Here is a 12,446-nt window from a genome sequence, read left to right on the forward strand (position 1 = left end):
GTTGGCCTTGATGCCTGAAGCTAGTTGGAGTTCAGTTGCAGCCTTGGCTTTCCTGGTTTGCTTCCTGCAGGACCGGACCAGCGCGGGGTAATCCTCCTTGGAGGTGAATCCCATCCTCCATCCTTTGTAGGCTTTCCTTTTTAGCCAAGAGGTGGAGCAAGGAGGGCAGGCTCGGGACGTGCTCCCCACAGGGAAAGCCAGAGCAGCTGGAGGTGCCAAGCTGTGCTGTGCCCCGGAGCTGCCCCGGGGAGAAGTGGATGGGGCTTTGGCCAATTTCCAGAGAGCCACAAGTACTGTGCTGGCGAGCCACACACAGCTTGCAAACTACTGTTTAGCCACATGGAGCTAGATTTTCATGAGCTGAATAGCTACAGCTGGGGCCAGACTCAAGCTGAGAACAGCTCAGAATCAAGTAGTTCCTATTGAGACACTTGTGTCCAGATTTTCAAAGCATGTTTAGCTCTGTTGCACATCTAAGTCAATCTGGACAAGCAAAGAAGTCCGAGGGTTTCAAGTTAATATAAGCTGTCCTAAAAACAAAACATAAAATCAAATCCATTCTTTCTCCTCATTTGTCCCTTTCAGTGGCCATACCTCAAAGCCCCCAAATCACTAGCATATATAAAAGCAAATGCACACGTTAAGGACAGAGCAGTCAGCCTTAATTTGTTTCCTGCATAAATGTTGTCTCAATAATGTCTTTTTTCCCAGTTGGAAGAAATTCAAATAAGTCAAAAACCTTTTCAGATTCAATATCCATTCATTGATAAGCTGTTTTGCCTAGATTATAACAATGTTCTAATTAATGCCATTATAACAGTTTGAATAATAATAAATAATAACCATTAGAAAAATCAGTCCCATTAAGGATAGCCTAAGGCATCCAACTCATTTTTGCTGTTCCATCAAGCAGTCATTAGGTGTTGCCTATTACAAGTCTCTCAGGCTAGGGACAGAAGTTGCACATAAATCAGGTTAAGTGATCAGAAACTGGTTTAAACCTGTAACAGAACGGAAGTTCAGTGCTTTTAAACCACTTTTAAAATGGCTGAAACTTGTTTAAGATAAACCTAGTTGAATACAGTATCAGATTTAACCAATTTGAGTCAAACTGATTTATGAAACTTCCCAGACCTCTTTCTGCTTTAAGTTAAATCACAGTCCCCCCCAGCATGCTTTCCAGCCCTGGGCTGGGCTGTCTGCTCCAGCAAAGAAGGGCTGGTGGGTGGAGGGAGATAGGGGTAGTCCCCCTCAGGCAAACTCTGTCTGGGGCCAGGGAGCAGGGTTTAAACTTCCTTTCCCTGAGCGCCATGCCATAACGTGCTGTGCCCTGCCCTGCCCTGATCTTACTGCTGGCTGCAACTGTGGACTACAAATCCCAGAGGCACCTGGAAGAATGAAGAGGAAGTGAAAGTGGTGAAGAATCTTGCAGAGTCCAGCTGCTGTGATTGTAGGCTACAAGTCCCAGAGACCTTAGGGGCAGCAGGAAGTTAACACACATTCTGTGCTGGCAATGTGTCAGAGAACTGCGCTCTAGTGCCCCTCAGCAGTTATATGGCTGCAATTCCTGAATCAGAAATGAATGTCTGTCCAGTTGTCTTCTCAGTTTAATCTCTGCAATTTAGACTAACCTGTAAAGAGTGAATTGATTCAGCCTTGGGCTTTTTGACTGTCTGTACTTAGCCTTAAACTTAAAGCTTGAGAGACTTCTGAGATTATATCAAAACCAGCCACCACCAGCTGTGCTAATTGTTTTAGAAGTTGCTTTTGCTTATAGAACTGGATCCTGCAAACTGCAAGGTTTGGGGTTTTTTTTTAAATAAAGCTGGGAGTTATTAAGCATTTTGCAGGATTAGGTTTACAAATAGCATAAGTAGATTCTAATACTAATTTCTAGTATGAGGTAACTTAGTTACGCAAACTCATAATTATTAACAGGAATAGGGTTTTTTTTAACATACCAAATTGGCTGATGTAAATGACCTCTTAATTCTATATGAGGACTAGTGCCTTGACATTTTGAAAAAAAGAAAAAATGCTATTAGCTCAAAGTAGTTATGTGCATAGACCTTGTAAAGGTGAAGATAGGGCTTTTTGCCATATTTTCTCTGGAACATTCTTACCTTTACAAGATGTTGGATTGCTGTGTCATGATCCCCAAGGATTTGTGCTGCTCCTGCTATTTTTTTGTATATTGGCACACACTCCAGATTGTCTTCACCCTTGCTCTTTTCAGTATAGTTCAGAGCTTTTTGATAACACAGAAGAGCCTCTTTTGACTTTTTCTGACTCTGGTACAATCTGGAAATAAAAGTAGTTTTTAATCAAAAAGACCAATGTGGTAGGAAGATGCTAAATAAGATGCATTTTTATAAAATACAGAAATTACACACATCATAAGAAATTCAGTTTTCAATGCTCTCTTTGTACCAGAAAGCCAAAATAAAGAAGAGCAGTATTACAGTGTTCTTGACATCAGAAAAAAATGGAACTTCTTAGTCTATGTCACTTATGAGTAACCAACTTTTTCTTAGATATTCAAGCACTTAAAAGACTTAAAATAAAATTCAATCAGCTTACGCAACATTTCTTCATGTGCAATGACTGGTCACAGGAATTTTATACACAATGGAGAGCATTTGTTTCTAAGTCTTGCACTTAACTGTTCTTTTTTACTAAAATGCTAAGCAATGTGTTGCCAAAAAATTAACACGTGGTTGAAACTGAAAAATGCGTATCTCCAATTTTCCCCTTCTTTCAGTTTCTTCATCCAATACTTAAAAGTATGGCACAAAATGGGACAGTCTTAAATTGTTTTCTTATCAAAAATTGAGCAAACTGAAAGAAAATACAACTAAAACCAATGCCAGTTAGCTTGTGGACTAACAGAACCACACTTGGGCCAACACCATATTAGGAGGATGTACAGAGGGATACACTAGCACCAGTGCTTGAGGCACCTCTGTGCTTACTGCTTCCAGGTGAATACAGAAAGCTAGTGTTATCTACTCTAAAAGGTTATGGTTTACATTCTTTCCCTAAGGCAGCCACTGCTGAAACTAGGTAAGGGCTTTACCAATGTGTGCAGCTACCTTGTTATACCCAGCTTGGTTGGAGTGGAAGAACCCAGACTGTTACTGCCACACGCACAGCTGGAAAAGGCAGACACCAGCAGGAAGTGCCTATCAGTTTACACACTTGTGGAAGAAAAGTCGGACCCAGGAACACATCTGAGGTATGAACTAACCCTCTGTAAAAATAAAAATGTTTCTTGCTCTTCTAACTTACTTAAAGCTTCTGGAAATTGCTTACCTAGTAGAATGTACTCTTTAAAATGTAGGCTTTGTTCCTTTTTTTAAGAAATAGCATTTTTATGAACAGATGTGTCTGTAGTTTTGTAACAGAAAACTCATGATATACAGGATCACAGGAAAGTAGGGCTGGAAGAGACTTTATGAGGTTAACTAGTCCTGCTCGAGGCAGGCTCATCCCTGAAAAAGCCTTCCCAGTTGAGTGTCTGTCTAACCTGCTCTTGAAAATATCCAGGGATGGAAATTCCTCAATTTCTTTATGCAGCCTGTTCCAATGCTTGGCCACTCTCATAGTCAGAAACTTCTTTCTAGTCTTCACCTTAGATTTCCTCTGCTGCTGTTTGAGGCCATTGCTCCTATTCTCATTCACTGTGAGCACAGAGAATAGTTGTCTCCATCCCCTTTATAAATTTTCCTTTGAGTATTTGAAGACCCTTGTTAAATTCCCCCTCAACCTTCTCTTTTTCAGACTAAATAATCTATTTTTTCAGCCTTTCCTCATAAGTCATGTTTTCCAGGCCTCTAATACTTTGTGTCTCTTTCCTTTTTAAATTACTCTAGCTTCTAGAGCATGGCCAACTTTCAGGCTATCTAAGCACTGAAAAAAGTTTTCATTTTCTACTCTTCTTTTTTTCCATAAAGCAGCTGGACCTTGCCAGGGAAATAACAGCTTGAATGAAAAGTTCCTTTGTTTGTGGGACAGACTGCTAAGATCACAGAGGATGGAAAAAAACCCACAAAACCAAACCCAAACTCAAAAACCATGATGATATAATCTTGGTTGTTTTGTGCCCATATGAACGCACTATGGGAGAAGAAAACCCAGTACACATTAGGCTTTAAATACAGATCAAATAAAGCTCTCATTATTTCATAGTTGTTGTTGTTACTATTAATTTGTGTGGCAGTTGTGCCTACAGGTCCCAGTGAAGAACTGAGGGGATTTATTATCCATGCATTACAAAGAGAAGCCCTTTCAAAGACTTTTCAGTGTTGTATTATAGAGAACTGAGGCCTCATACCTGATGTTCTAGAAAGCAAATCCTAGTACTTGTAGCAAATCCATAGCCACATAGAGCACGTGGGCAGCAGAACTGGAGTGGTCCTGCTTCATGAGTGGAGAAAGAAAATATTCTGGGGGTACAGAAATACTAATGCACATCTCTTGGACAATGCAAAGTTCTATTCTTTAAGGCAGGAACTGGTACCAGATGAGCTGATAGTTTGTAAGTCTGGTGCTGGTCTGTGCCATGGAGACCCACGGATGTGTCTTTATATGTGCTAATCCAGAAGCACTGGGGTGAAACAGCCTCTGCAGAGCAGCCCTGCAGCCTAACGTAAGAGGAAAAACATCCTTTTACCCTCCACACATCTACTCAAACTGGGTGCAAAGCTGAGGATTTGGCTCTCTTGATTTTTCCAAGCACTTAAGTAAGTAGTTCTTTTATCATAAGTGACCTATTGATTCAGCTTGGACTAACCATATGCAAGAGTTTCCTGGATCTGGGCTTCATATGATAAAAATAGCTACTGATTATGGCACTGGTTGGTAATCTTTTGGAGCTGGCCAAATGGCACAACATAGCTAATGCTAATAGACTTATACAGGATAAAGCCATATTTTCAGACATCAGATACCTGCTCAGCAAAGGTCTTGCTCAAATGGACACTTATTTAGCTCTAAATTTTGTTCCCACTGAAGTCGAGAGGAATGTTGCCATTGACTTCAGTGCGACAAGAATGCTGTCCTGAATGAATAGGAAAAATTTACCCTGATTATGAAAAAATGAATAGGAAGGAAAATGAATATTTTGCAAGTAGTTTTTCTTTACTGTTTCATTCAGAGAGATCCTCAAATTCACTAAAGACACACACACAGTATTTAATCTGCTAATTCAAACTCATGTAAATTGAAGCCAAAGCCTTGTCTATGAAGAATGCATTTCCACTTCTTTTAAGTAGCTGCAGTATGAGACATTTAAGGGTATGTATTCTCTAGCAACAAGCTTTAAACACAAATAATATGGTTATGTTCTGTGTGCACAGTTATTTGCTGCAGGGTTGTTGGTTGTAGTCATGTTGGTCTATGGACATTTACCCAAAGAACCTTATCTGCCAGTTATTTGCTGGACATCTCACTTTTTTTTGTTCAAGAAACAAACGATAGCAATGAGAACCGCTGTAAAGTTACAGCTGTATTGCGTTTGTAACCTGTATTGATAGCGTTATCTATAATGACTCAAACTAGGTAGTAGCTACTTTTGAGCATATCAACATGTACAAGAGCCTTTAGTGCATTGATTATACCAGTGCCTCTGATCCTAAAACACCATTTCATCAGGGCTGCTCATATGTATAAAATCACCATAATTACTTCTGTGCTTGCAAAACTGGACCCTGTTATCAGAAGTGTGTCCTGACAATGACACAGTTACTTAAATTATTTCATATAAATCCTGAAAATATTCCATATGGGTACAAAGGAATCTTATCAATCAGCATGAATGTTTTTAACATTTAGGTATCTCTAAATCATTCTAATTAAGCCACAAAGTGTGTGTGTGGGGGGGGGAGGTTGGAGGGAGGGTTATGGATGCATATCAAAATACTGAAGCATCTGATATAGACATTAAAACACAACAGTCCAAGAAAATACTCAGAGACTGTCAAACCACATTTTCATCAAGTAATGTAACAGAATTAACTTAAATTTCTTAACAAAACAGAAGAGGTAGTTGTAATTAGCTTCGGGATGAGAACTCCTAATATAAGTTCCAGACTCAGATGAATGTATATAGCTGCCACTAATCCCTGATGACTAGTATTTCCAAGAAGACATGTGGTTGTAGTTTCCATATGCCTTGATAAGTAATAAAACTAGAGATGGTCTCAGGGGCTGAAGGGAAGGTGATTTAAGTCCTTCTCTCATTCCTCTGACTCTGGACTGATGGGGACTGAATTGATTCCTGTTGTAATATGGTTTAGCCTACAATTAACTTCAAATTTTGCTCTCTGAAATGGCCCCTTAGGGACAGCTGTATTGGCTTCTAGCAATTCCTCATGTATTATCCAAGTCCCTTTCTGTTTTCAGCTGTGTCTGCAGTCCATCAAACCATACACCAGAAGAAGGGGAGTAGATAATGTAACTCTGTGCCACCCAGGGTTTCCTTTAGGACCAGGAAGTTTCCAGTTGCCCTGTTTTGTTAGGTTTCTATCCAATTTGCATTGCAAGAGTAACAAAAATGGGAAGGAGACAGGGACATGAAAGAACAAGATATACTTAGCAGACACTCCTATAAAATTATTCTCATATCAACAACCTGCACCCGCTCTTCAGAAATGGCTCAAACCAACTTTATCGTGTCTTCTCTAATCTGTCTTTGCTCAAGTTCTGGCTGCTTAACTTTCCACTAACACACTGTTCAAGAATTTACTTCAAATACTTCATGAGATGATATACACAGCAACGAAAATAAATATAAATGTCCCTTTTGTTCTACTCATGTGTTTGCTCAATTCCCTTACTATTGCTAGAAAATGCGTATTTAAGACAGAAATTTCTTATGGAGTATCCATTCAAACAGGTGGACTATAGCTGTGCCTCATGAACTGTGCAACTATAATCAGATAAGTGAACAAAGTGTGGCTCCTTATTTAAACTGCAAGGATTTTACCTTGTAGTCCAAATAAGGCCAAATCCAGCAAGCCCTCTACAAACAAATGTTTCATTGGGCTCAGGGACAGAAGTTCATTATGTTGATATTCACTTTAACAGGTCCCACTATAAGCCCACATCAATCTAAGAGCTGTGTGTACACCACAGGTTTTTCCTTCACTATTTATATGTACACAGTATAAAAAACAGCTTACCATGTGCCTTAGTTCTGTCATAATGGAACTAACACTCTCCAGATAGGAATGGCAGAATAGTAAAATGTTTAGCTTTTTACAACAAAGATTTGCTGCACCTTGGCTGAATATGCATAGCTTATAAGTAAGCAGTGGAAAATACATAGATTCAAATATGCAATGTAAAAAAAAAAAATGCCAACACTCAATCTATGCTTAGGTGTACTGCTGTGACTCCTAGGAAGCAATAAGGGAGCTAGGTGGACAGGAGCGGGACAGCTGGACGTTTTGGTCCAGATGCTAGTCAACCTTATAAAAAATACATGAAATCCTTAAGTCCACATAAAGGAGAAAGGGCTTCAACTGCAATGCCTTAAAAGAAATATACCTTTATCCTGAGACCCAAGAGTATGGGACTCAGCCTATCTCCTTCAGAAGAATGAAGGGCTAAGATGAAAGGAAAAGAAAGTGTCAGACAGTGACTGTGATTTCCAGTAAATATGAAAACAGTACATGAACACATATCAGCATGTGAAAGCACTTAACAGGGTGAAATGGATGACGCGAGGTAAAAACAGCCTGCCCGAGAGGTAAATACGAGCAAAACTGTGACCTTTGTTATCACATAAATAAGTTTTGCTTTGATTAGATCCAATGCACACTTAGAAGTGCTTAGGAAGCCTTTTGCAATTGCAAATTGGACAAATCTTGACAAACTGAGGCAACCAGGGGTGGGGGGAGGTGGGGAGGAATAAAGAAGTGTCAACTTTTGGATTAGGCAGAATGCAAAACAGAACAGGAGACCAACCATTGCGCAATCTCAATGACAGCAAAGGGCAGAAGAAAAAAATATGATCAAGGTCATGTAAAAATAGACTAAAGAATGTTTTGTGCCATTTGCAGCCTGAAGTTACCAAACGCTTATGTGCAGGGTAATGCTGTTCTTTTCCTTATATTATTCTTTGGGTTAAAAGTGATGGGAAAAGCTGTCGAGAAAACTGAGCCAATTGCAAATACTGTTTTTTCTAAGATACCCGTCTAGTTTAAGGAGTCTTATAATCTAAAATGAGAGCAAAAATGTTTCTCGGTAAATGTATTTGTGACAGGCAGCATATAGTAGCAGTGCCAATAAGATAAAGAATGAGGGTATCAACTAGGGAAATAATCATAGCAAGTTAAAAGGGGAGGGAGAGGCAAGACTTACTGCACATTTACTGACCCGTGGCATTGCCCGTGTGTCTACTTTATCTTGCAGTAAATGAAATCTACTCTGGGGCAGGTTACTCCTGAATAAAACAACTGCTAAATTACTGTGTTTTAGCTTCCACTTGATGCAGGCTGGCAAACAGACAAAGCCATTGTAGTAGATCAGCTTGGTGAGTGGTAAATTCCTCCTCCACCCCATTAATAAGGTTTATTTGCTTCATTTGACCATACCCTGATGCTGATTTATATGACATGCATTTGGTAGCTCTTGAGTTTTTAGTTGGCAACTGCCCACATAATAAAAATCCCCACCTCAAGAGCTTCTATTCTTGGCAATTTCTAAAGAGAGACTAATGACTGACGAGCCATGAGAACAAGCTGCTTTCCGACCCTGTAAGATGGATCCTTACTGAGAAACTGGTGGAGGGGTACTGGAAGATGGGCAGCAATTATGTATGTGCTCTGTACGTTTTTACAGTGGAATTTGGTCTCTATGTCTGTCTTTCAGGATTCATTTCTTGTATACGCAACACTAGCAATGTCAGTGGGAATTTGAGGGGAACAGATTGCAGGACTAGGGCCAAAATCCACTGTTAGTCTGTCATCTATTAGAATTGTGTCTTTCCCATAAATTTGCCAAAAGTAACGCTAGCTGCTACTACTACTTCCTAGAAAGACTTTCCCCCAGCCTAATTGATCTTGTTGTCAGGGGTCATCCCTCTAATAATGAGCTCAGCATAAATCTGAGGAGGGCATAGTTTTAAAAACTTATTTTGAGCAGATCTGACATGAAACAAAGCAAGTAACAGCAACATAAAGTCATTTTAATTCAAATTAGGGCATTTAAGCTTCCTTATTAGAACTAACATGGTACTGAGATAAGTCAGAGTGAAAGAAGAATCAATTAAGGTTTAATAAACTTGATTTAATTAAATAAAATAACAGCTTAAACATAAAGATGGATGGTGCCTCATGATTAAGCACTGGAAAACTGGCACTAGGCATGTAAGGGCTCCATCTACTTTCCAGTTTTGGGTACTGCTTTGTAGGCTACAGCTGACTTAGCAAAAGCTTAGGATTCAAGGTAAACAGCATTGAAACGATCCACTGTAATTTGTATTATGTTCAGCTGAGCAAGCATCACTGCACCAACACTATTTGCTAATGAGATAAGCTGGACATCAGGAAACAATACAGAAGAGGACTCAGACTCTTCAATTATATGGATCCTTTCCGCATCAGTAAGCACACAATGATGCTTCAGTGCAGTTACTCCTATTTTTAATGGTGTGAGAAAAGAATCAACACACAAATTTCTAATATATAAAAAGCTACCAAAAGCAATAGGTCTTATGTTCCCAAACTGGAATGTTGTTGAATTATTCCAGGTAAAGACTTGTCTCAAAGTATTTGAAAGATGTAAATATCAAAAAAGGAAAGGCTTAGTTTCAGTTCCATTGCAAAGGAAAATTTAAATAGCATAAAACTTAACAGTGATACTAATCAGACTCTGGAACAGTATCTCTTGGCAGGGAAATGGTGGAAACCCAATTGACCTGAATAATTTTAACTTAGGCTGAACGAAGCAATGGAAAACACAGGATACTATAAGGAGAAATGAAGTCCAGACCAGAAGACCAGCCTTTTTCATCTTTAACTTCTATTAACACACATTTGGAAGAATGGAAAGCACAGACTATAAATGAGGAAAACATAAAGTGAGGCTGGTTTCCTGGACATTTTTCTCAGAAATTTCTGTGGTGCAAAGCCAGGTTGGTTATTTTAGTTAGCTGGGATGGTTTAGTCAGGATGATCCTGCCTTGAGCAGGGGGATGGACTAAATGACTTTGTGAGGTCCCTTCCAGCCCTGCTTTTCTATGATCCTGAGATATTTCTTTTGTATTAAGGGTATGCCTCATACCCTTAGGAAAAAAACTGCTAGAAGCAATGCTAAGCAGCAAACTCACCCCTCAATTTCAGAAAACACTTAAACCTACCCTTAAGTCCCACTGATTTCAGTGAACATGTGCTTGTAGTTAAGCATATATTCCCTTCCTAAGTAGGAATGCTGCCCAGAACTGAGCATTATCAACATTTTTCATAGTGTGTACCACATCTCAAATGGTGTTGCCAACCGTCATGATTTTATTGTGAGTCTTGTGATAACTTACATTTTTCTTTAATCTCTATTTGTAGAAAGTATCTCAGTTTTCATGAAAAGAGAACTGTGTTCTTTGCAAGCTTTTGGTATAAAAGGTCAGGTCTGACAGGTACCTGGTAAATCAGATGCCAGGCAAGTTGTAATGTGTCATTATAAATCCAGTGTCTATACTGAGTCCATGCTTTTTTGTATCCAGTAGGTTTATGAAGTGAAGTTCATACGCTTGTCTATGAAAGGTGTTTTGTAAGCTCCCTTTGAGGATTAAAACAGAGATTGGAGAGGGAGTGATTGCCTTGTGAGAAATGTACACCTTGCTGGCTAGATGTACACCTTGCTGGGGTCGTCTGACCCCAGTACTCTTTCCTGCCATGGCAGGGGGTCTACTAGACGATCTGCTCAGGTCCCTTCCGACCCTAGAAACTATGACACTATGAAATGTGCCCCCACAGGTAATTGGGTATTCTTGTCTTTGATAGATTTCCAGTGTACATTCATTCTGGTACACAGTTGTTGTTTGATTTCTCCTACATATTTTCCATCAGGGCATTTGGTGCACTGGATGAGATGTATACCATTCCTGGATCTTATTTCTGCATCTCCAGAAATGTTGATGGATTTGTTGTGTGGTGTAGTTACTGTCTGAGTGGTAGAGATGTGTTGGCAGGTTTTGCATTTCTTGTCCTGGCATGGTCTGGATCCACTGGGTGTGGTTTGGGTTATGGGGAGTTTGCTTCTGGTGATGAGGTTGGTGAGGTTCAGTGCTTGTTTACAGGCTAGGATAGGTGATTCTGGAAAGATCTCTTTAAGAATTGGGTTGTCTTCCAGTATGGATTGCAATTGTTTGAGGATTTTCCATGTACGTTCCAGGGAAGGATGTCATAACTAATGGTGTGCGATTTGTGGGGATTTTCTTTTCGTACTGCAGCAAATCTTCACATGGTATCCGGGTGGCTCTTTCAAAAGAGCATTCTATCTCTCTGTATCAGTGTCCTTGTTGGCTGAAGCCCCTTTTGAGATTTTCCCTCCTGTTTACAGACATATGTAACATTCTTATGGCAACTACAATTGCTCATATAGAAAAAGTCATATTAGGAAGGACTTTACTGCAGTTTTAGTTTCATACAATGTGATTTAGCATTGGAAAAGAGGAGAGTTATGTGCCTATCAGTCCTTCAAGGTCTCCGGAAAGTGCTCTGTGGATCACAGTCTGGAAGTTGTTGATAGCAACTTTTCAAGTTTTTGACAAGTGGAAATTCCCTAGGGGAAACCAGGCAGATTTCTGTGTGTGGAGGGGGAAAGTCCACAAATACCAGCTAGTTTCCCTGCTGGCATCCTGCACCATATTCAGAAGGCCTGCTGTACTCCTGTAGTATTGCAATCATGCTGAGCTGGGGCAGCAAGTGTTAACTGGTCTCTCCTTCCCCCCCAACAATGGAAAAGAAGTTCTCTGGCTGGGTCAGTTGGCAGACTGTAGCCGAGATTCCCTTGGGCTACTATTGCCTCCTACTACTGCATTGCACAAGCCAGAAACCAACCTGCCAGCAACAGAAGCTAAAGGAGGCTGCAGCAGCTGTTGTGAATTGGGCTGATCTGCTGATACTTTGTGCTCACGGGAAGAGGATTCCTCCAGCCAGAACACAGGCCTGATCCTTAAGGGAGGAATTTCAAAGAGAAGGATGACCAACAATTCCACACTCTTGTGTCAGTACAGGAAACCCTTGATATTTGCAGGTTCAGCATTCTTAGTTTTAAATATTTGCGAAAGGCGAACCTGCATTTTAAAGTCACTTTAAACACTCGCACAGTGATGGAAGAGACTGTCCTCAGAAGCTCTGCGCTTGCTGCTGCCGGGCTCCCACCGCTGCTGCCCACCACCCACCCACCTGGGCACTGCGTTCACAAACGCAGTGCCTTATTTG

General features: G+C 40.2%; 1 protein-coding gene across 3 annotated transcripts in view; it reads right to left on the minus strand.

Moving 5' to 3' along the window:
* Positions 1 to 12,446, minus strand: part of TTC23 (tetratricopeptide repeat domain 23) — a 57,721-nt gene that overhangs the window by 33,736 nt on the left and 11,539 nt on the right. For all 3 annotated transcript variants that reach the window (XM_019533787.1, XM_019533784.1, XM_019533786.1), the window contains one exon: positions 2,124 to 2,301. In XM_019533787.1, coding sequence (XP_019389332.1) covers positions 2,124 to 2,301 — 178 coding nt within the window. The remainder of the gene's footprint in view (positions 1 to 2,123; positions 2,302 to 12,446) is intronic.

Source organism: Crocodylus porosus, unplaced genomic scaffold (assembly GCF_001723895.1).
Source record: "Crocodylus porosus isolate Cpor-Errol unplaced genomic scaffold, CroPor_comp1, whole genome shotgun sequence".
Lineage (NCBI taxonomy): Eukaryota > Metazoa > Chordata > Crocodylia > Crocodylidae > Crocodylus > Crocodylus porosus.